General features: G+C 36.7%; 1 protein-coding gene across 1 annotated transcript in view; it reads right to left on the bottom strand.

The window, feature by feature from the left end:
* The window catches only part of VPS41 (VPS41 subunit of HOPS complex), a 101,444-nt gene that overhangs the window by 35,192 nt on the left and 42,491 nt on the right, over positions 1–23,761 (bottom strand). The window contains exons 6-11 of the mRNA XM_030445098.1: positions 22,633–22,695; positions 21,421–21,486; positions 12,304–12,423; positions 9,084–9,230; positions 7,877–7,943; positions 357–454 (exon numbers count right to left, since the gene is read on the bottom strand). Coding sequence (XP_030300958.1) covers positions 357–454; positions 7,877–7,943; positions 9,084–9,230; positions 12,304–12,423; positions 21,421–21,486; positions 22,633–22,695 — 561 coding nt within the window. The remainder of the gene's footprint in view (positions 1–356; positions 455–7,876; positions 7,944–9,083; positions 9,231–12,303; positions 12,424–21,420; positions 21,487–22,632; positions 22,696–23,761) is intronic.

Here is a 23,761-nt window from a genome sequence, read left to right as displayed (position 1 = left end):
CAGCATTAGAAAACCTCTCTTAAGGATAAAAAGGACAATTATTTTCTTCCGGTGCAAGAAATAGCAGAAAGAATGTGAGAAAAGGAGAAATAGAGAAGCGTAAAAAGGAAGGACTACTGAGACCTTCTCTGTCTCCTGCAAGAGCTAAAGGAACCCTGACAGGACTTCTGAAAGGTAAATACATTAGTCTTCAACAGCAGCTCCACTGACCTCATTTTATAGGTGAGAGAAGTTTCAAGCACTGTTCACTACCATGGAATACAAATATTTTCACACTCAGATCTGTATGACTAGCTTCAGACCCAACTCACAGAGCAGTTCAGTGCTGTGAAGAAACTCTATAAAAACACAATTACCGTTTTTTCAGAAATCTCCTTTACATAGGAAAGTATAACAAGCTGGTCACAGAGAGGTGCAAGTCCACTGATATAGAATTCGGTGTCAAACTGGAAAACTGAAATACAAGAAAGAAAACAGACTGGTAAATAAATGAATGTGTATTAACTACTCCCCAAGAAAAACACACAACTGATTTTCAGTGGCTATCAACAGCATGCAGCAGCACTTCTGAAAAATGAAGATTCAATACATACAAAAATCTACAAACTTCCCAGTTGGATCAGCAAGATGAAAAACTACATTTCACAGATTAAATTCCATTAAAGATTGCAAGGAGAAATCTTTGTGCTCCAGGACATGATAGACATGAAAGATTTGAAATGAGTGGTCAGTCTGACTTTCAGTAATCATACTGAAAAAAGGATGCAAATCAAAACTAATAAAACAGATAATAAATAGAACATATTAATTGGTTTGCATATTCACGGTAAGTCACGTGGTCATAAGAGAATCACATCTGTTACACCTATTGGCATGATACATGAAAACGAACAGGTCATTATTTACTATTGCTTTAAACATCACAGGAAGATTTTCAGATACCCTAACCACAAAGAAAACATCAGTTAAACAGTCCCTTTTCTTGTTCATAAAACTAAAAATGTAATTAACTAAATTTGGTCTCAAAATAGAGTGTGTTACGTGATGATTGTGTTGGGAAAGAAGAGCTGTACTGTATTTACAAAAAGACTCACTAAAGCAGAACCCTGCCACAGAAAAAGCTATTCCATTTTATTCTTATGGATTTAAAGTGTCAGCATTCAACATCTGTTATGCCCTTTTTGTGGGCTCCTCTCTTCTGAGACCCAAAAGAGATGTCATCCAAGTGCTTATATTAGAAAAACTTACACATACAAGACTTTACTAAAATACGAGATGAATCAGAATTTTGTCCTAAAACATGGGTTTAGGAGAATCGCAGTGTAAGTAGAAAAAAAAAAAGTTTCTTTGCTTACTGCTTAGAATACTAATATCTTACAATACTAATATCTACTGTTTACTGGCTAGTAATACTTCTAGCAAAGCAAACAGAAAATGCAGAATAGTGAAACTAAAAAGAAAGTTAATCTTCCTTAGTTAAGGTAATCAGAAGGAACAGGAGAAATAATTGTCCTCTTAACAAAGGAGAAAAAAATAGTGTCAAGTGAAGTACAGATTTGACACCAGTCTCTCAATGAATAAGCAAATACTGCTTATCTCTTAATGACTACTGACACTTTGACATCACTGGGGGACTAAAGCACAACACAAGGGCAGAGCCCTCCATCTATTCTAGGAAAGAATAGGTTCACATTTGTAATCCTGTACACAATTATTTTGTTCTAGCCTGCAAGACTGATGAGATTACTTTGACTGTGTCACATGTTGCTGTGAGGGATCTTTTTAATCCACGTCAGAAACATTTACATAATATATCTCATTCCTAGTTTACCATTTAGTATTTTCTATTTTAAAAGAATACAGAAGGCAGGAGGGAAAACATGGAAAAGAAAAACCACAGTCCAATCCATAATACTAGGTGAAATGATATGCAAAGAATCTATTGTTTTAGCTTTAAGAGGTTAAAAGAAAAGGCTCTCAAAAGCATATAAAATAGTGCTTTGGATTTGAAGAGGAAAAGAGCATGGTGAATGGTACATTTATAAAAAACGTAGACTTTGACTGGAACTTTAGTTCCTTTGCCAGTGAAAATGTTTAAAATGTCCACCAACCAGTGTACTTAGCATCAAGCAGTAAGCTTGACAAAAACAAACAAATAAAAATAATCACTTCCAAGTTTTGTTCTTCCATAGAGTTTAGTTTCCTTGGTTTCACTTTAAGCTTTCTCTCAGCTCATCCTCCTCAAGAGGCCTTGTTGAAACACAATGCTGGAGCTCTGTTGCTACAGCCTTGAACAAAGAATAGCTGGCGGAGACAGCGCTTCTTGACCTGATAAAAGCCTTTGATGCAGCTAATCAAAAAATTCCTACTGAGAAAAAATTATAAAAGTTATAGCTGCACAGAACACTAATAGGTTAATTTGACTTACTGTGTGGACACTTTGTTGTGATCAAGGATGGGGGGAGGAATCCAAATCTAGAGGCACTGCAGAAATGCTGTTAATTTGAAAAGGATCCAAAACAATTAAAATGAACACAGTACTGAACTAAATGGGAATGACCAAGATATGGCCATGTGTCACACATTTTTATGCCTGTCATAAAAAGGATGGAAGATATGCTGACAGTGAATATATTCTATGTTCAATATCTATGTACAGCTGTCAAATTACCAGGAGGCAAAAAGAAAAAAACCTGTAAATCTTTTTTTATTGTTCATTAAATGAAATGTATTTAATACACTGCACTACAGAAATAAAACAATATAAGCTACATTATCTACCCAGACTCTAAGAAGCACATTTCTCCAGAATTTAAAGATCCACACACACGCAGTGGACTGAAACTAAAAGAAATCTACTTCATTTATTAAAAAGTCAAAAAGTTAAAAAGTCAAAAACCCTCTTTTTTCAGTCCAGATTTATAGAGAGAAATTCTGTTTATAGTCATATTTTGGCCACTGATTTCAATGGAGGTAAATAGGTTTCATAGGTTTCAACATTGTCTTTTGGGAAAGCATGCAGGAACCTGAACTGGCACGCAGAAAAATTAGCATGAAATTATGAAACTTAATACGTGGAAAAAAAAAAGGAAAAAAGAAAAAAATTTCTTTTTTACAATCCTGTATCCTATAAGAAAGAAAAGGAAAAGCAAATACACAGCTAATTAGTAGAAAGCCCACTTGTGTATCAACAGCAGAAGAGCTACACAGCACCATGAAGTGGCCCAAGTTACAGATAACTCTGGTGCACTGTTAGCTGATGGGGTGATGCCACTACGTATTCCTAAATTACCTTTCAACCAGATACTTCAGGTATATGTAAATTTGCTGTAGGCTACAGTACTTTTTCAAGATGGTATTTTCACTGTCAGTGATTTTACTGAGCTGGTAACACAATACAAACTAATGTGCCTTAATTAGCTATGACAATGTGCATGTAGTTGCACTTTATATAAAATATAAAAATGCTTTCTTTTTCTCACACTAAGTGTACTCAGTTCTTGCTACAGGACCAGAAAAGGTCCCATACAAATATCACTTAAGCTGCCTTCAGATGGATAAAAGTAAATCACAAATGATAAACACATATACATAGTATATTTTTATTGAAACAAAAGAATATTCTTACTTCTGGGTGTACTACCCAACATAACCCTTGAAGAAAATATGAATCTCAAGGTTTTTTTAACAATCATATTTTCCCCTGAAAATGTACAAAGACTTGTACCAGCATTTCCTTACAAAAGGTTCCTATTTCCCTCAAGGCTCTGCAAAAGCCTGCATATATCCAAATTTCCATGGGAAACCTCCCTCTGAATAGAAGCCTGAACAAAAAGTACATGATGTTCCCAGAAAAAGAAATGTCAACTGAAACTCAAAAGGAACTGCAAACTTCTGGGAGAAGCAGTGAAGTATCCCTCATAGAGGTGCCTTACTCAGGCTTGACTAACCTTAGAACTCCATGTAAATTTTCCACCTGTATACTTGAAATCAACTATTTACCTAATCATATACATACTGCAATGGCATTTTTATTGACTATCTTTCCTTGAATTTCAGCAGGAAAGTCTGTAGGGTATTGATGGTGGGTTCTAGGTATCAATGATTAGCAAAAACTTGATGCTTCCAAACTTGAAATTCACTCCCTGTACTATGTATTTATAATCAAAATGGTCAGAAAAGTCATATGCAAATTTATTTTGGGTTGAATGTTGAAGGTCCAGAAAAACCTTAGAGAAAATTTATCAACCACTAATCAATCATTCCATATATAATTCTGAATGTGACATGGCAAAGAGGATGAGAATTTTCATTAAAGCAGAGGGCAGTGAAAATGATACTGTACATTGAATGTGATCACTGAACAAAAAACCCCTTAACATCTACACTTAAGATCAAACCTCTGTAAAGCCTCTGTTATTGAAAGCTGTTGCATTACTACTTAATCCCAGTATGAAATGGAAACGAGCAATATTTTTTTCTATTAAAACAAAACAGTATCTATTGATTATAGTATCATACTAATTAGAAACATCAGGAAAAAAGTCCACTGCCTCATCATTCCAGTAATCATCTATCTGGTGAAGTCTACTCTTTCAATTAAATTAGAAATATGTTTTGTTTACTGTAAGCAGTGTTATAATTTGCTGTTTTACCTGTGGTCAGGTTGTGCGAAAGAGAAGTGCTGTTGTGGTGATGAAATAATCTTACTCTATTCCATCTCATATAGCAATAAAAATCATCTTTAGAAATACAGCAATTGCCAGTACAACTCTCTAGCTACAGACACCCACAACCTTTAAAGAAATCCCATGCAATCCTTGATGACATCAAGGACTAATGTTAAGTTTCAAAGCTCCAAAGTTAACTTCCTGAAAAACTCTTTTTTCCATTACAGACTGAACTGAGAAAACCTGTTTAACCAGCAGGGAAGATTACTCAGGAGTCTGATACTCTTGACTAATTTTATCAAAAAAATTCTAAATTATCTGTTTGGCTTGTGGCCAAACATGACGATCAAAAGTCTAAGTCAAATCACCTATGCAAAGGAGATGGGAGAAGGTTATTCTTGGGGTTTTTTTGCAAGTGGTTTCCCAGTGTGTAGCAGACTTGCTTCAGTGAATTTTTTTACACAAATCAGCAATATACAGCTGATGACATTTAGACACAGCTCATTTCCTGCTCATCACAGTCATTCATTAAGCTTTGAGTTTTATCCATATAAAGAGAATAGTGGTATGGTAGAACCCAGTATCCTAATTTATAAAGAAAAATTAAATATTCCCATGTTTTCTTTCCAGATAAAACTGTGCAATCCTAGTGCTTGGCAATAACTTGCTACTCAGTTATAAAGCTCTTCTCTCACAAAACATACAACTGTATTGTTATAAGCATATTTAGAAAACATGTGATCTTTAAACCAAAATTCTACTTTGTGGGGAGTTTGGGGGAATGGAGAGGAGACTAGTCCTCAAGAGGTATTGCTGGCTGGTTGGCATCTGGAATTAAACTGAAATTCCTCAGATTAGCTTTATCTTCAATTAGAAGTCTCTAATTGACTTCAAGTCTTTTCCTGACTTCCAGTGATAATCTCTATTTTGCATTACCATTAACAACCTGAGTAACTGAGGCAGAGATGAAGTACTTCTCCACAGAAGTATATAGAATACCAAGCTAATTGACAAGCCAAAGACTAGATGCCCCATTTCACTCTGAAAAGGCATCATATTAACTGCAAAGTGCTAATTAGTTCTTTAGCAACCTGCCCTCTGACAGGCTCCAGCTGAGGAAGGGTTCCCTGTTCAGACCAGAAGTTCCAGTGTTACAGCTTTTATACATGCACAAGGAGCGAGCAGAGGTCAAGCACTCTTTAAGGAGGATCACAACAGCATTTAGTCTATGTTAAGCCTGTAATTCAATACCAATACTTTCTAATCAATACACTGCTTCACAGTGGTAGCTGACAGAGCTAAACTGATAGGATCTGCTCAGCTAACATACATTTAAACCTAAATAGAAACATTTGACTGGAGTTTATCTTCAACCCTGAATGAAGAAGACCCATGGAGTCAATGAACTGGAACATATATAATCACAGAAAAGATCACTCAAGAAAAGCACTATTAATATACTAAAAGATGTAAATAAAATGCCATGCAGATCTCAGTGCTTGAGACCTGTACAATTAATCTTAAAATTAATCTTACAAATAATCCTTATTCATTGGGCTGCAAATCCCTGAGGAAACATTTATGATTTACTAATGCCATCACACTTTTCTGTGATACTGTTGTGGAGTTGTGAAGCCCTCAGAATTTGTCTAAAAGAGAACAAATCTGAAACTGTTGAGACATAGGAAAATACTGCATTATCATAGACTTCAAACATATTCCTCTGATAAACAGAGAAGTGAGTGTGAAGTTTACCACTCCACTTCTGGTTTTCATTCCAAGTGCAAAACTTTAAAAGCAAGTGAAAAAAAAAACCCAAACCCATACCACTAAACATGAATGAAGTTATACAGTGTTATGGTTTAATTTCTTCAAAGTATGTTGCCAAGATGCTGAGTTAAACCATTTGAAATATATTCAGCTACCTTGACACTGAAGGATCTTCTTGTCTTGTCTAAGTTCTTTACACTACAAATGTGTTTGAACTTATGCATCCACTTAGAATACTAATGATCTTGCAAAAAACCTACAATGGTTGCTGGTGTTTTATTGGTATTAATGGCCTGCCCATTAATATACCTTCCAGGTAAGCCTTTGAAAAGTGAAGTTGAAATAAAATTGAAATAGATGCTATGGCATGACACAAATCTCTCAAGAAAACTTTCTATGTGACTACATCAAAAGCTATTGTATTGTAACGTTTATTGAGACTTGAACAAATAATGTCTGTCTCTTTTCCCTCCCAATCTAATACCCACGTTTCAATGCGTGCTGCTGACAGCATTTGGCAGAGCTGTTTCAGTGCTTTGACCTGAAACCATAAAGAAAAATATCAAGCACATCATTAACAGGTTAAGTGAGATAAAATATCATCCCTCAGGAACACAGAAAAGATTTTAAGATTAAAAATGTGAGATGAAAAAGTTACTTTGAAAAAAATCTTTAATATTTTGGTCTGTGCCTAAGTAGTCTGATGATGGCTTTTCATTTTTATATTTTAAAAATGGAGTTCACAGTAAGTCATATAAGACAGTCACATAAGACTAGTTGCCTCCATGTAGACACATTATAGCTGAAGTAGAAGTTGCCTCCATTCACTTGTCACTATGTAAACCACCCCATATAATTGTTTTCTAAAAGCTACTTACAGGAACATTTAGGAAAGATTGTGTAAAAGATCTGAGGCTAAAACTCAAGACAGATCTTTTCCTTGACTTTTTTCAAATATCCTAGAATTCAAAAGTTAATTATTTTGTTGAGGACCGTGCAATCTTAAATGACAAACAGCTTTCTGGTTTCATTAACTGTCAGGACTGCCACTGTCTCTCAGTATCCAGAGTACCCAGAGAACTAGGTATTTTCAGATCCTATTTTAAAATTCTTCCTTCCTGAAATCAGAGTAAACACCTATGCCATGCACCATCCTAATCTGACACTAGTCAGGATCTTGCCTGAATACTCAGAATTTAAGACTCTCCATTAATTATGAAAATTAAAAAAAAGACCAAAACAAAAAAAAAAAGACTGCCAAACCCAAAAAACTACACAGAAGGATATTATGACAATCTCGCCAACTACAAACAAGGAGACATTTATGTTATATCTGTATGTTGCTTCTGAACTGTAACAGTTTTTCCAGGCTAGAACGATAATACAGACCTTTAAAGCTTATATATTTTTGAAAAAGTGCATTCATACTATCATACCTATTTCCACGTAGCGGTTTGGAAGGTCACGCATTTCACTGGCATGACGTTCTTTTACTGAGCAAATCTAGGAAACAGAGATTTGGATCATTATGATGAAGAAGCTGTAATTCCTGAAATTATACTTGTTCTTTCCAGAAACTCCTCCTTTTATTGATGCATTTTTGGACGTGCATTTCTGTATTCTGAAAAACAAAGGCTGTAAAAACCAGTGATGATGCATCACTGAAGGAGCCTTAAAAATACACTGGGAGAGGAGGGGGAATGATGGACCACATGAGAAATCTGAAAACATCTGCCCATTATGATCTCTTCATACTAGCATATATGTGGAGTTTGGTTATGGTATCTTCTCACACTGAGTCTTACTATCTTATAATTTCAGTAAGAATTATGCTATTGTAACTTTGAGTAACATCAGGAGAATATGTATATATGAAGAAATGCAAATACCCAGATGTGGTGAAACACACACGACACAAGGCTGAAGACAGATGCCAAACTTATGACATACCTTCTCATTTGTAAGACTCTTAAGTTTAATGTTTCAAAAGATTTTTACGCTTCATCTACCTCACTTTACCCTCCTCTTTGCATTTAAAGAGCATTTTTTAATTTGTGACTGTGCAGTGATGTAGCAGTCTGTTATTAGCTATAACAGGCTTATAAAAGTCTCATGTCAGGTGCTGGTCTGAGCAAATCATAGCCAGTCTGCAGCACACAAGTTCAAAATGCCAGTTCCCTGCTGAAAACAGAATAAAACCCCAAGCAGCCTGTCCCACCACCCCACCTCTACTGAAATATGTGGCTGTTTTAGCACTCGCAACCTCCTCAGCCTACCAAAAGAATCCTCTCCAAAAATACCTCATGGTAAGTTGTTCTTCCTTAATGATAATGAAAAGGAATGAATTCAACAGCCCACTAAAAGCTTTCAAAGAGGAAAACTCTCCAAGGCACACAGGAGAGAAGTGTCCCTGAGGATTACATTTGCTGTGTGTTCACACAGAGAGATCTGCCTGACCGCTGGGTGTCTATCACTCCTCCTCTTCATGAGGGTCAGTCCAATGACATTTCTATGGCAGCAGGAGTTCTGCACACTGTAGTCAAACCAAATTCTATTTTTTTCGATTGTCTTTGCTTTTTAGAAATAATCCTCTGTTTGCCTGTGATAACAGCAAGCATTTATTACAAAGACAGGTAATTGTACCTTTACTGAATTTCCCCAGCCAATAATCAGCGTTAAATTATCCTTCCAGCAAAGGCTGCAGGGGTACATGTCTGGGCGAAGGCTTATGTCGTCTCGAGGCACATTGGTAATTCTCTGCTTGGAGATCATGTCAAGTATCTTCACGCCCTGAAAGTTTAAATGCAAGAGAACTTTATTCAGTGTGACAAAGTCCTGTTTACCACATCCAGCATTATTTTGCACACTAAGGCAGCGGTAGCAGTTTATGGCATAAGGTTCAGTGCAGGGCTGAGCATGCCAACAGACCAAGCTGTTGATACAAAGACCCATCTAACCCAGGAGGTAACAGAAAGAACAAACCTGGGCATTTTGAGTTCACATGCCAAATGAAAAGATGTAAGTGAATCAGCAACAGATTCACAACACCAGTCATAAACCAGTCAGCCTGTTGAGCTGGTGCTAATACAGAAGAAATTTAAAAAATCCCAGCTCTACTACCCCTGTAAAGAAGCAGAAATTTCCACCTTGAAAAAAGGGAAGATGTGAAGCAACAGCTCACTAAGATAAATGAGGACAACCTGTGCTTCTCCAGCAAGGCATTTCTACTTGTACATTAAAACATAAAAGCAAGTATACTTAAATGATACTTGGTTTTATATGCTGACATTTTTCACTGCCTCCACAGGAAATCTCCTAAACTGAGCAAAAAGTTTAAAGAAGGGAATATTAAAGTCATTTGAAAGAGAGAGAAAGAGAGGGAAAAAAAGGACCATTAACCAGATTTTTTTCATGCCATCTAGAAAAGGTGATCTATAACCTTTTTTAACAGCAAAATGGAGATTAATTTCATGCTAAGTAATGACTTGTTCTTAGTGATCTAAAAACAAAAGTCCTAAAATAAAGCATTTTAGTAGGTATTGCCTTTAAGCTCAGTGAGCAGAAAAAACAACTGCCATGATCACAGAAAAGGGGATGGAAGAGACCTTGAAAGGTCAGCATCCAGGATGCCATTCCATGTTAGGATTTTTCTAGAGACAAAACTGATTTAAAAGATTCTTCTGCTTGTTTCTGTTACCTCCCACTGCAAGTTTCTATGTTTTCAGCTGTACAGCTATACAGATTTAACTGTTCATAAGTCTAAAAGTCTATACATGGGGGTCATGGTATAAGCCAGGTTTTGCCTTTTTTTTTTTTTAATCACAAGGAGAATCGAGTAAGTGGTATGGGGGTGCGCTGCGTTTATTTTACAGTGACCCGTGTCACTGGGGAACTGGGAGAGCATGGAACACACTCTGATTGGAATCATTTAGGTTAACAGCCATCAAGGTTTCAAAAAAACCTATGGATTTACAAGACAGCAAATGTACAGAGCCCAGATCTCTGGCTAACATAAACAAGGCTTTGTGAATTCTAAGCCCATCTTGTAAAATTTGTGATCTTGAACTGTTTTAATACAGCTGTCTTTTATTCATCTTAACACTTTGTCTTCAGGGGTGATCTTCAGATAAAAGTGACCCATATCACACCTTCTGCGTTTCTGCAAGGCAGCAAATCTTATATGGGATAAATTAGCTTACATTAAGTGCCTTTCAAACCAGCAGCAGAGGATCCTCTATAGTTAAATGACTTCCAGAGTAAACTTCCCATCATGAAGGAGCCTAAATGCTGGTTGGATGGGAGCTAAGCAGCTTAATGTCTCTAAGGATTAGATCCCCAGGTGCCTCACTTTGTAAATGGCTACTGAGGAAGAAGAGGGCAGAGCACCGTACCTGACTTACCTGAGCATCTGACAATAAAATTAGACTTTACCTAAATAACTTGGAGTCCATCTCAGAATACCCAACGTCTAACATGTCCTCCAAAAAAGCACCCCAAGTCCTCCCAAGACATAAAATAAACCTAGGTAGCCACCACACAGACAGTAAGAAAGCAAGGCTATAAAAGATTCTCTCTGAATTTGAAGAAAAAAAAAAAAAAAAGAGCACAAAGCCTGGCTAGAGGATGGAGAAATTTTTAAAATGGTAAAGGGGGAAGGGAAAGGCCAATAACCAAATATATTAATCTTGCAGAGGGCAAGTGTCATTTCATTTTTCATTTAAAGATAGGCTCTGACCATGGGTTTTTGCCTCTGACAGATGGCTCTCAACATTTTATTAGTATTCTGTGTTCTGATGTGGCACATCATCTCTAGGGATATCTCCCCTCAACTGTCCTACCTATTCCCAGCAGATTCACCTAGAATATATATTTTAATTGTAAGGAGATCTGAAAAGAACAAAACCATCAGAAAAGCCAGTGTTATGACAATCAAGCACTCGTTGAAGTTTCAGTTTCAATGCAGTCATTAAAGGGGAGCAAAGAAACAAAACTCCACCTCCAACAATTCCATACCAAAATGGTTTTGAAAGGAATAAAAGAGTAAGAACAGTGGCTTTAAAATATTTTAATAAATGCTTCATTTCAGGAGGGAAAAACAATAGAAGGAGAAAAGGTAGTGTTTCAGCTACTAGCTTTGCTACTTTTTAAAATAAGACTTCGGATTTTAGATGTGATACATTTAAAAACATATCCCTCACTGCTGAGCTTTGAAACACAGACCTTGACCCATCAATTAGATATACAGTGATAGGTGAAATGCAACACTCAGCATGAAAGCAATGGTTCCCCTTTAAAGTATGAGCTACACATATAGCAAAAAAGGGCCTATTTTCTCCTAAGTCTAGCCTTTTCTAGTGGCTTACCAAAAGTGGAAATTATTACTCTCATTTTTATATTCTGCAACACAAGTGCACATGATAATGTCACTTCAGTACAAAATACAAACCCCAAACAGCTTTGGGGATGGGATCTGGGGGTGGCTGATACTCCATTTTTTATATAAGGAAGAGTTACATTTGCATTCCTTCCCCAGACAATTGGCTTCAACAAATGGCACTGGTCAGAACTCTGCTATCTGAGAAGGTGCAGTAGTAACCATCCCCAACAGTGACATGTAGAGCTACTTCTCTTAAGTTCTGCAGAAGTGGAAACTATATTGAGAACACTGACAGCAGCAAACCTCAGCAGAAAAACCTATGAAGACACAGAATCTAAAACGCTATCCTTCAATGCTTTTTATTTTAGATTATTTAAATGTACCATTTTTTCCATGGAAAATTTTGGCAGTTAACACTGAATCATTTCAAATATCAGTGTAACGCTGGTTATTTTTGTTCATTCAATGGAGGTAACAAATACTTACCATATTATTGGCCCAAGCGATTAAGTGTCCTCTCCATTTTACATTTCTTATATTTCCTTCTCCTTCATGTAAAACTGAAGGCTTCCATCTATTCATCCAGCCTCTCTCATATAACAGCAACTATGAAAAAGCGCAACAAGAAATATTTCTGTGACACACTGCTATATGTAAACATGAGAGGTATTTTTTTGCTTCATTATCTCCTACTCGGAATCAAGGGCAACAAAAACCACACTACTATCACAAAACAGAATCAAATATAATAAAATATTTTAATAAAGAACAAATACATAGAAAACCCTGTATATTACAGAATTCAAGTTACTTTAATAATATTATTAAGCAGGCGTACAATCAAGTTTTTCTGGAGAACAATATGTATTATTTCCATTTTAAGGATAAAGAAATTAAAGCATTTGATAACCTAGACCTAGAGCACTAGTGACAACACTTCAGAAAGCTGATTAAGAAACCAGGCTGTCTCACACCTATCCACTGATCTCATGAAAGACTCCTTCCCTCCGAAAATCAGAAGACATGAAAAGCATCCCGTATGTCTAATTCTCAAGTCCCATAGTCAAAATTCTCAAAAGCCCTCAAGCTTTTGGCTTTCTGCTTGGCCCCAAGAGGAATTATATGGCCTCACAGAGGGCTCCAGACATGCTGTGTGTTAGTTCCACACAGGCAAACTGAACGGCATTGTACCAAAAGTGCTCCTGATTCTAAAACATCTGTGATTTGGAATCTGGGGTTCTGCAGACAGGGAAGAGATTTTAGAATATCTAGATGCACAGGAGATACTAGAAAACACTTTGCATCAGCAAAGAAAAACTCAGCTACATGCAATTCGCATGACAGCCCAGCTCTTTCACAGGTTCCTATACATTTTTGTGAGTTATATAATGGGATTATCATATGGAATCACTTCACAGAATCACAGAATATCAGGTTGGAAATGACCTCAAAGATTATTTAGTCCAACTTCTTCAGAGAAGAATGCAATTTAGATGAGATGCCCCAGCACCTTGCTAAGCTGAGTCTTAACAGTGTCCAGTAGTGGGGAATCCACCACTTTCCTGGGGAATAGGATTATTATTTCAATGTCCAACTGTTTTCATAGTGAAAATTTTTCTGCTGCTGTCATTTGCTTTGAGTGATGCAAAGTGCAGTGCTTGGAGGGATGGATATCTCAGTAAAAAGATAAAGCATCTATGGAGACCATACTCCAATGTACCAGTCCTGTCAACCTGAGCATGAGGAAACCCATGCACAACCCAAACCTGAGCTCCTGTGAGTGCATGATGACCACTAAGAAATGTAAAATTGCCACTTGTAAGAACTTCCACCACGCTAAAACTAAAACCAAGTACCTTTGCTGCTAGTATTTGCCATACAGCTTTTCATGCCTTTTTACGTATGGCTTTCCCCATTTGTATTTGCATATATACATAGAGCAATAAGACACTAATTGTTTAAAATTACATCTTCTGACAAATTAAGGGATTTTTAACATAAATTACAGACTGTCTGTCTCTCACAAGGCCACAAGATGGCACCAAAAGACAAGTATATTTTCCAAAAGTTTAAAGCAGTTGCAATCTGCAATGGTTAACAGAAACTTTTGCTTCAAGTGCACTCCAGACCTTGCATTTCTCACTCAAGCGCATCTTGCCACTTCAACCCCACCCAAAATGACCCCGTGTCCTTCACAAAGCTCATGTGAAGGCCCACCTTATAGATAGCCTAGGGATTTTTTTCCACATATGGAAAGACTACTCAACAAATCTTTTATGAAATAGACCATTTCATAGCAAGGCAAGACACTGAAAGCAGGGGAACAGCTCCGTTCCTAAGGCAGGGCCATACCAAGGAATTTCCATTGGCATACTGGTAGGTGGATGTGCAGCCAGTGAGCAACCCTCAGCCCAAACTCATTAGCTCCACTCAGAAGCTGAGTATGTAATAAAAAACTTAGTGCTATGCAGATTCAGACTTGAATATTAATTCTTTTCTAGTTCACAATCTCCCAAATGGACAATGAATTGCCACTTGAATGCTTCTTTCAATATTGCCCAATAAAGGCCATGGTAAAACACACACTATTTTCATCTGGACTTACTGGGCAAGGCTGCAAAAACTGACATGGATGATGTGAAAGTGGCTGATTTCAATTATATTAACTTTAAATCTTTTCTGCTTGTGACTGAATCATGATTTAAGTTTATTTATTACACACAAGATCCAGAATGAGCTTGAAATGACACTCTGCAGCTATTTTGTTACTGTTCATGGTTTGTGGACACCACACTTTTTCATGACTCTCAACCTGAGTAAGAAACAGCAAAAAAGACAAATAACCTGAGAAGGAACTTGTGATAAAAAACCAAAATAAATAAAAAATTCTGCTTCAGTCTCTGCCCAATTCTGAGCACCTGCTTAATTAAATTCTCAGGTCAAGGCAGAAGGAAACGACAGTCTGTTATTGCCTGTAATAAAGATGGAAAGTGAATCTGAATCACTGCAGCACCCCAAATTCCCTATTTCATATCAGCAAGTGCAATAGGTCCAACATTGAAGCCAAAGGACACTCAACACTGTGGCTTAAAAAAATCTTATTAATTTATTTGCAATGTAATTATTGGCATTTTATCAATATACATAACATGATTTCTTTATTATTTCTTAGAGCTGTGACACCTGGAAACTGAGTTACTGAACCCAGAACTTTGTTATGTGTTTTTTGGAACTGTTATCGACTGAAAGCATTTCAAAATAAGCAGCCTAATTCTTTTATTAGTCTTCCTTTTCTCCTTTATATTGTAATGTTTATTGCACCACAAGGCCATTTAAAACTGCAAGAGAAGCTAGACAGATAACAAAAATCCACCATTTCTGGAGGGGTTCCTCCTGTCAACTCCCTCTCTTTTTGGTAGAGGAAAAATGTTTTAGGGCTTTATTTCCCATAAATCCTGTATTTTGGCAGTCAGCATTCACAGTGCTTGTATTTCAACAGCAGCCACAAAAATCACTTTCTTGCACTTTCTGCAATGCAGTTTATATTTTCTCCTTTTTGGTTTGCTCTGGTAAATCTTTCTAGTCCTTTGTTATAATACAGTAGAGCTTAGAACATGCTTCCAGAACCTCTTTCATGTATCACACGACAATATAGCTAAGATAAATTAAACTTTAATTTTAAGGGTTGCCACCCTCACTCTTTCACATAACACTGCAATCTACTGGTGGTTCACTACTCCTTATTTAGTGAATCTTCTTAACTGCTTATGCTTGCCCAATGGATCATTTCAAAAGATGACACCAAAATGCATGAGGCAAGAGGACAGTGGAAGACACTTTGTTGTTTTAAAAACAAGTGGATATTATTCTCTTGGGGTAGTGACTAGATCTCTGTGTATCTTTCCCTACCACAAAATTAACCTCCTCCAAAAAGAGTTCAAAACTCTATTTTGGAGTGTATCCCTTAAAGAACACAGACCAGGGCTTGGATTTAATGGAGCCTTATCATGCAATTAGCATTAACACTAATTATGTGTAATCCCAGTCTTTAAATTATGTACAGGAATTCTCAATGCTCTTAACAAAGAAGCCAGTAACTGCAGCTTTAGTAGAAGAAATATGGTGAAGTAATTCAGGTCAATTTAGACCCACTACCAAATACTGCCTTCAAAACATTGAAATGAAAAATGCATTTCCTACTCTGTGAAAAGTTGCAAAGGAAACACATTTTTATTCTAGCACTATTCACAGCATCATTATTTTGTTTCAACACAGCACCTTCTTGGTAGAGATCTTGAGGAGTTTTACAGAAGAAAAAGGCTCAGACTTCAAATTGTAACTGAAGAGCCATCTTCCCATCTGTATTGCAGCACTGCTGAATTGCTTTTTATTTCACAAAATAAAAATTAGGAAAAAAGCTCCCTTTATTTTCCTAGTCCCAGTTTGCTTGCTTGAGTGTGAAGATGGGCCTACCAGTGGCATTTGTTCTGGTTTTTGCCACCTGTGTCACCTACTCTTCCCTCATCCCACAGAAACCTAAAATGCTACTGCCATGGTTACAAGTAATCACTATCAATATTTATTGTTTTTAGCATAAACCCAACATTTACAGGCACAGCCGAGATTAACAGATATCCAAGAGTAACGCAGAGCAGCAGAACAGCATGCCACATGAAGACTTACTGTTTAATCAGGCATCCCTAGGAAAATATATAGCAACAATAAAAAAATATTACTTCTGTTTGGAACAGCAATGGACTGGATGAGCTCAAACTAGTCAGAGAATAATGTAAGCCTCAAGTTTTCAACTGAAGATGAGTTTTCAAAATACTGTCACAAAAAGCTTTTGTCTAAGGAGCTGGGGTGTGAATGGAGGGGGAGGGCAGAAGGTGCAGCCAAGGAAAAGCAAGTAAGGAGGTAGTGGGAGGCAACAGGAGCATTGGGAGGTAAGTGATGGACATGGTGAGACATGAATGAGAAACTGCTGCTGCAGTGCAGGGAGAGAGAAGCTAGAAATATGGAGAATTTTAATACAAACAAATGCCATAGGACTTTCATTATGCTGTACTTTTAATAACTGAACTCCTAGATTCCAGCTGTCACCTATTCACAAATAGCTACAGAATTAACACCTTGGAAAGCAAGTCCTGCAGCCTTGCAGTCAGAGACACAAGCTCTTACACATTTAATATATTTATATCATCTTTGTTTGCCTCCTCAGGCAATGAAAAGTTCTCTACACAGACATTTGCAAAACCACACAACTACAAATTACACACACAGAGGACTATGATCCATTCTCTCTTTACACAAATCTAATTTGTTTGCTACAGCACAAGGAGAATGTTTTTCACAATAAAGAAGAAATGCATATCTAAATAACAATAAAGAAGAAATGTAAACAAAATAATATGCTTATTAAGCAAGCAGCACACCACTACATATCAAAGGCTTGTCTGCTCAATAATATGGGATACACTGTGGCAAGTAAAATGACATACTTGTATTATTGTGGCTTCCTTTTGCTGCTACAGTTTGTTTCCTGCTTACGGCAAATTATCCAATGCATGGACAGAAATTGCCATACTATTTACTCTTGAGTATTCTGACTGACATTTTATAGCTTACAAAGCAATCTGCCTTTCTTGTCTGGTACTCTTCTACCCAACATAATGCCAAACAGCTGACTATCTGCTTTCTAAAAATGGACTGTGCTGCAAACAGCATCCTGACAATTTAATAATTTGTCAAAGTAGTCCAACCCGTTATTATGAAGTACATATCATAGGGTTCAGAGGTAAAGGTCATCTACTTACAAAGCAAAGCGCATCCGCTGACACTAAAAAGCAGACAATTAAAAAAAAAAATCTGAGATATTATCCGACAGCTTTGACTTTAACATACAAATTCCACTACTTGAAACAGCAGTTGCAGATTCCTAAGAATGGTATTTCTCTTTCTGCTTGTGCATTGTTCACAGCCATTATCCTTTCTCTGAATGATGTTGATCTACCTGGAGTGGAAAGGGGGTTAGACATTCTTGTTTCTCATCTCAGGCAAGAGAGGCAGTGGATCCAGCCCAGATTTCTACAACACTGAAATAATATTTCAGAATTTATTTTTTTTTTTTAAATAACAAGACATTTGCCCCAGATAACACTAACTTCTCTCTAATTTTACAAGAGAAAAGAGTCTAATGTTTAACCATGGACATTGATATATCAGATATATCAGATGCTAATTCCGGGAGGGTAAAGGGGACTAACATGTTTAGACACATCTGCATTTGAAAACAAGTTTTTATAGTCTGTCTTCTCCAGAAAAATGAACACTGACCTCATTAAAAACATGTTTTTATATCTATTTCTTATATATATATATATATGAAATGTTTCAGATGGGATACTCAAATCAACAGTTATTATGCAAAATGCATGTTCTGTGCAAATGAGGAGGCCAAGTCCTTTAAGAAAATGAATATGTTACTCCCATACTGGCTTCAGAATTAATTTGTTTAACTGTGCTGGGTTCCCCCTACCATGCTAGGTAGAGAACTCCCCAAATACCTTAAATACTATGCATGCAGCACAGTGACTCAATCATTCCAGAGGATTTACTCTCCTAGGAATTTTACTACAAAAGCCTTTGTGTCTGGTAACTGTGTTGACAAAACACATAATAGGGAGTCTCATCAATGCCTCTGCCTAGAAAGAAACCTCAAGTTGTCCTGCTCACCTTATCTTTACATAAGATGCAATAGCTGATGCCTTGACTTAGGAACTGAAATGTCCTTCAGTGTTTTGTCTGTTAGCACTGCCTCTTTAACCCGCCGGATATAATGGATTCCTGGACTTTGCAACAACATTAATTTAGTTGATGTGCTGGGAAAGACCAGCCCTCTAACAGTTAAATAAAGTACATCTTGTTTTCAGCTTTACCACCCTAATTTAGCTGGCTTTTACCCTGTTATTTTTTAAGATTAGACCCTTTTTTAGGTAGAAGGGTATGGCCTTCAATAGCACAGTATTTGTCTTTTCCCTTGCTTTGAATCTCCACTGTCTGCTCTGGACAGGAATGCCCTGTTATTTACAATATAAGGTATTATTATTTAAGGGCTACCATCATCTGCCAAGTCATTGCAATGGTGTTGTAGTTAATTGCAGAGATAAGGGGGAGGGGAGCAGGGAAGTGCCTCTGTTTAATATGGTACCTATTGTTTCATACTGTGATTGTGCCAGTGTTTCCAAAATACCTGCCCTGTTTCCAGGCACAGATAACACTCATCCATTGAAAAAGGGGGTAGAAAAAAAGCCTTTCCAGACCAAAATAGAAGGCAATTATATTATTCAAAGCTTAACAAAAGTTCTTAACTTTAAAAAAAACAGTGCTTTACTAAGCAAACAGTTTAAAGTGTTTAATTAGTTCATAATACCATTTAGATAAAACATGCTCTTAAAGGACTCTAGCTAAGCAACTGTATATAAATATATGAACAGCAGAGTTAAGCTTCCAACAATCTGCAATGATTTCAACAGCTACCTCAGGGGGCACTGCTCCTAAGTCAGGTTTAGGTCTGGCTCAGCTTCTAAGACCTGGCAAATCTCAGCATCACATGACAATTCACCCAAGTTCCAAATATCCACCTGTCTTGGGATCTGAGGACCTGCATCCCTGAAATTCATCACTTAGCTTTTTCCTCCTCTTTCTCCTTTTAATTTTCTTTGATTGTTTGTTTTTCTCTTGCTGTTTAAGAGATTGTTGCTCACCTTGAACATTTGCAGAATGCTCTGCAGTGGGTCTTGGTACTGTAAAGTATATTTTTCATACACTTTATATTGTTATGAAGAACTGCATGTTTCTTCACATTTTAAGAGGTGGTAATTACCCCCTCACACCATTCATTAAGGATTCTACTACGGCTTTATTTTTTTCATGGTTGGCTATGAAAATAGTAAATTTAAGCAGATAATAAAGTGTTGGCTTTTTTTTAAGATGAGACAAAACGGTGTTAAAGGTCAGGGGGGCAAGTACTTGCTTCCCATTTGCATGTATTTTCAAGGCCTTTTTCTTTTCAGAAAAGAAAAATGTACCTTCAGTGACTAAGTAGGTGGAATTTAGCTTTCTGAATTTTCACAGAGCTGTTGTTGTTGCTGTTATACAAGCACATATATTCTTTTTGAAGTAGGAGAAAAGGGGAAGAGTTTCTAATCACAAGGCCAAGAGGTTCTATTTGATGGTTTTGTGTATCAGTAAAATCAAATTACATTTGTTGAGGGCCATTTATTTCAATGTTAAATAGTTTATGATAAGATGTCAATTAAAGTTTTTCTGAAGAAGAAAGTTCCCCAGCAAAAAATGGCTGCATTAAGAACGAATACACCATTCCCCAGAGGACAGAATATAAAACAACCTGTCAAGTAATCAAAGATAACCAAAGAGAATGTGTTAACTCCCTGATGTTTTTTTCTGTTCAGCATCAGGTGAATGCAAGCTCTTTTACCACCTGAAGGAGCCCAGTTCTATTAATTCCCTGCTTCTCTTTTTCCATACCACTTTTATCAGCACTAAAAAGCTTCACAAACTGGTGGCTGACAAAGACATATACTGACTGTGCATTATTTTAAGGACAACACCAACTCTGACCAGCCAGCAAAAGCTGTCAAGCACACATGCCACTTAAAAAGCAAAATGGAACACAGCTTTGCTTTGAACTATAAAGAGTTAATCAAAATTAAGTTTTCTTCTGCACTAGAAGCCTGTATTTCCCACATGCTGGTAAGAGAAAGTAATAGCATTCAGTTTGATGCTCCTGTAAGTGAAGGTTGTACATCCTTAATTCATAAGAAAAGGCAACAGGGAAAGTCCATGGAATCAAGAAACTGTTCCAAACCAAACTTTTTTGTATTTTGACTGAAAAGATGCAATGTGATAAAAGACACTTGCAGAACTCGGAAGCAACTGTAATCTGGAAGTCAGAATTGCACCCTACACCAATGAGACACCTGATGCACATTTAAAATAACAACTGCCCAAGGTAGAAGACAACTACACAGATACAAGAACTTTAAAACATGGGAGCTCTACTCTAATAAGTACTGATCTGAATTATTTTAAAAACACATGAATAAAAAAAACGCACACCAGGAAAAAGAACTGATGAATATACTTGGATTTGTTTATTTTAAAAACAAACAAGCAAACAAATGAAAACCAAAACCAAAGCAAAAGAAAAATCCCAAACACCAAGGCCATGCATTGTAGAAGTTCAGTGTTAAGGTCTAACCTCCACTCCAACTTCAACAAATTAAAATGAATGCAGAAAATCTGGCCTAGGAAATAACATTTTTTTGACATTATGTAGACAGAAGTATTTCTGTGTTGCAACATGGCTTAACATAAAAAGTGGAGTTCTACCATGTTGGAATTATTCTTAGTTAAGTAAGAATTTTTTTTAATACAATGCATTAAGAGAAGGGAAAAGAAGAATTCTTTGGTCTAGGTGTTAAAAATCACATACACAGTCTTTTGAGCTATCTTAAACAGATGTTTAAGCTATCTGGTAACTTTACATAGTGTAAAGTTCATTACACTGTGACTGCTTACCTTTTTCCCTCCTGTTACAAATTGCTTGAAGTGTGATCTTACAAAATGAGGATGAACAGCAACAATCTGCAGGGAGCAGCGGGGGGAGAAGAAAAAAAAAAAAGAAAAGATTGTGTTATTGCTTAAATAAGAGTTTACAGAGAGCAACACATCACTTTTTAAAGTAGATAAACCTTTGCCAAGGATCAAGCATTACAGCCAAGTTCTTTCTCTTAAGTAGAACCTAGCTGTTTCAGACATCTATTTTTCCTAGAAAAGAATAATGATCTATATTAGGTAACATGAGACAAGTCACACACCTGATTCTGAGGGCCACATTACACCAAAAAAATTCTTTTGCACAGCAGGGAGTAAAATCAGGACTGTGCAGCACAGGACTGCCACAAGCAACAGCTACCCCAAGAAAGTATTGTTTGGGGCCTGCCTAGAGGGCACAAACACCTTGGTCCTGTCTCAGATCAACCTCCTGTAGCATCAGTGGGCCTTAAACAGCCTCTTTGCATTATGCATTACATGTCAAGAGTGGGAGATGCACAATAAGGCCCTAAAAGGCCAATGAGTCACATCTGATGCATGTGAAAGCTCAAGGACCTCATTCCTTCTTCCCCCCCAAGAACAGCTGCAAAATGGAAGACCCCAAGCAGCAAAATGCAATCATTTGCCCACACTACTTTACTTCTGCAAAAAATTTTCTTGTTAAAAACAGCTACATCTTTCCATACACCTACTAGAGGTGCTTGCTCACCAGCCAGGCAGCTACACGTCTCTGAGGCAGGGTGTAACTGAGGTTTTTCCTGCAGAAAGGTTACATCAGCATCACCACCCACTGCCCTATCGTGAGGTACGTTTAACAGATACAAATTCATTGCAAAGTATTGACCTCATGGTTAGCAGAACCCTCAGAATTTATATCACATATCTACAAAGAAAGAAATATGTTGAGACAGGTAACAGCTGAAACAGGACAATTTCTCTTTCACTTTGCTTTTTTTGTTTGGAAAACTCAATAATACTTATTACAAAGCCAAGATTGGCTTTCTTGATGCCTAACTAGATCAAAAGCTTTTATATTGATATAGATAACTATTTTTTAGTGACTTGAATAACATTACAAGGAAGCAGTATTCCTCTCTCTCATTTAAATTCAATGTCACCTTTCTGTTATTAGAGACGACAGCAACACAATTACTAAAGATTAAAACAAGCACTTACTTTAATAGGACAGTCAAACGTTTCATGAAACTCTTCCGCTGAATACAATCCAAATACCTGGACCTAAAGAAGTGCATAAAAAAACCCAAAAATATATTTATCTCATAGCCACCTGACAATTAAAGGTGAATGTACATCACTACATCACAAAGATTCCTTTGAATGCTAACAGTTACATCTTTTTTCCTAAAAGAAAGCTGTATTTAACAATTCAGGGTTGAGACATTTTGGGCTTCTATTATGGCATATCTCTAACTATTTGCAGCTCTGCAGAAGTACTTAATGTGAATCTTTTTCCTTTCTTTTGTTACAACAAAAACTAGACGTTCCTTTTGCTTTAGGCTGATCAAATCTGTTTAACAGATAGTGATCTAAGTAAGGTAAGAGCAACATAATATCGTTCAGGGGAAGATAAATTAAAACCTCCTCCTTTCTGAGAAAGAACTGTGTATTTCTTCCCCTCCAAGCAATACCAGGTTTACATAAGAAAAAAGAAATTTGTGGCAATAAAGCAAAACCAGCCTGAAAACTAAACACCATATATTTCTTGGCATTCTCTCCTTCTCCCAAGTGCATTCATTGCTATTTTTTTTTATTCCATGACCACTGGAAATGTCTTTCTCTGAAGATTCCTCCCTTTTCATCTATGTTCATGTCTTGATACATTTAATAGTTAGCACTGAAGTTGTGACCATAGGCAACTGGAATATCTATCAGAATTAATGCATCTGAAGAATGCTCAGCATTAAAATAACCAAGAAAACAGAGTATGTTTCTACTATGAAGATAATTAAGATGTTTTAAAATGTTTTCTACACTTTATTTACAGAACAGATACAGATGTATCAAGTGGTAAGAAATATTTTTAGACTTGGATGCTATGACTATGGAGTAGGATTATTCAATTTCTCAAGTTTTTTTTATGTGAAACTTTCTTTTGGGCTCACGTCTCTTCATACATGAAATATTCCCTTCCTCAGTTGTTGGATGTGATAGTTGACAACTCAGTTCCTGCAGAACTAAGGAGTAAACCAGGCTTGAAGACTTATATCCAGGAATTAGTAACTGATTTACTATTTATCATTTCCACAAAGAATAATAACTGGTTTCTTTTTTCCTATGATATTAA

The sequence above is a fragment of the Calypte anna genome, chromosome 2 (assembly GCF_003957555.1).
Source record: "Calypte anna isolate BGI_N300 chromosome 2, bCalAnn1_v1.p, whole genome shotgun sequence".
NCBI classification, from domain to species: domain Eukaryota; kingdom Metazoa; phylum Chordata; class Aves; order Apodiformes; family Trochilidae; genus Calypte; species Calypte anna.
The sequence above is the reverse complement of the archived record's forward strand: the minus strand, read 5'-3'. Positions and strand labels throughout refer to the sequence as shown.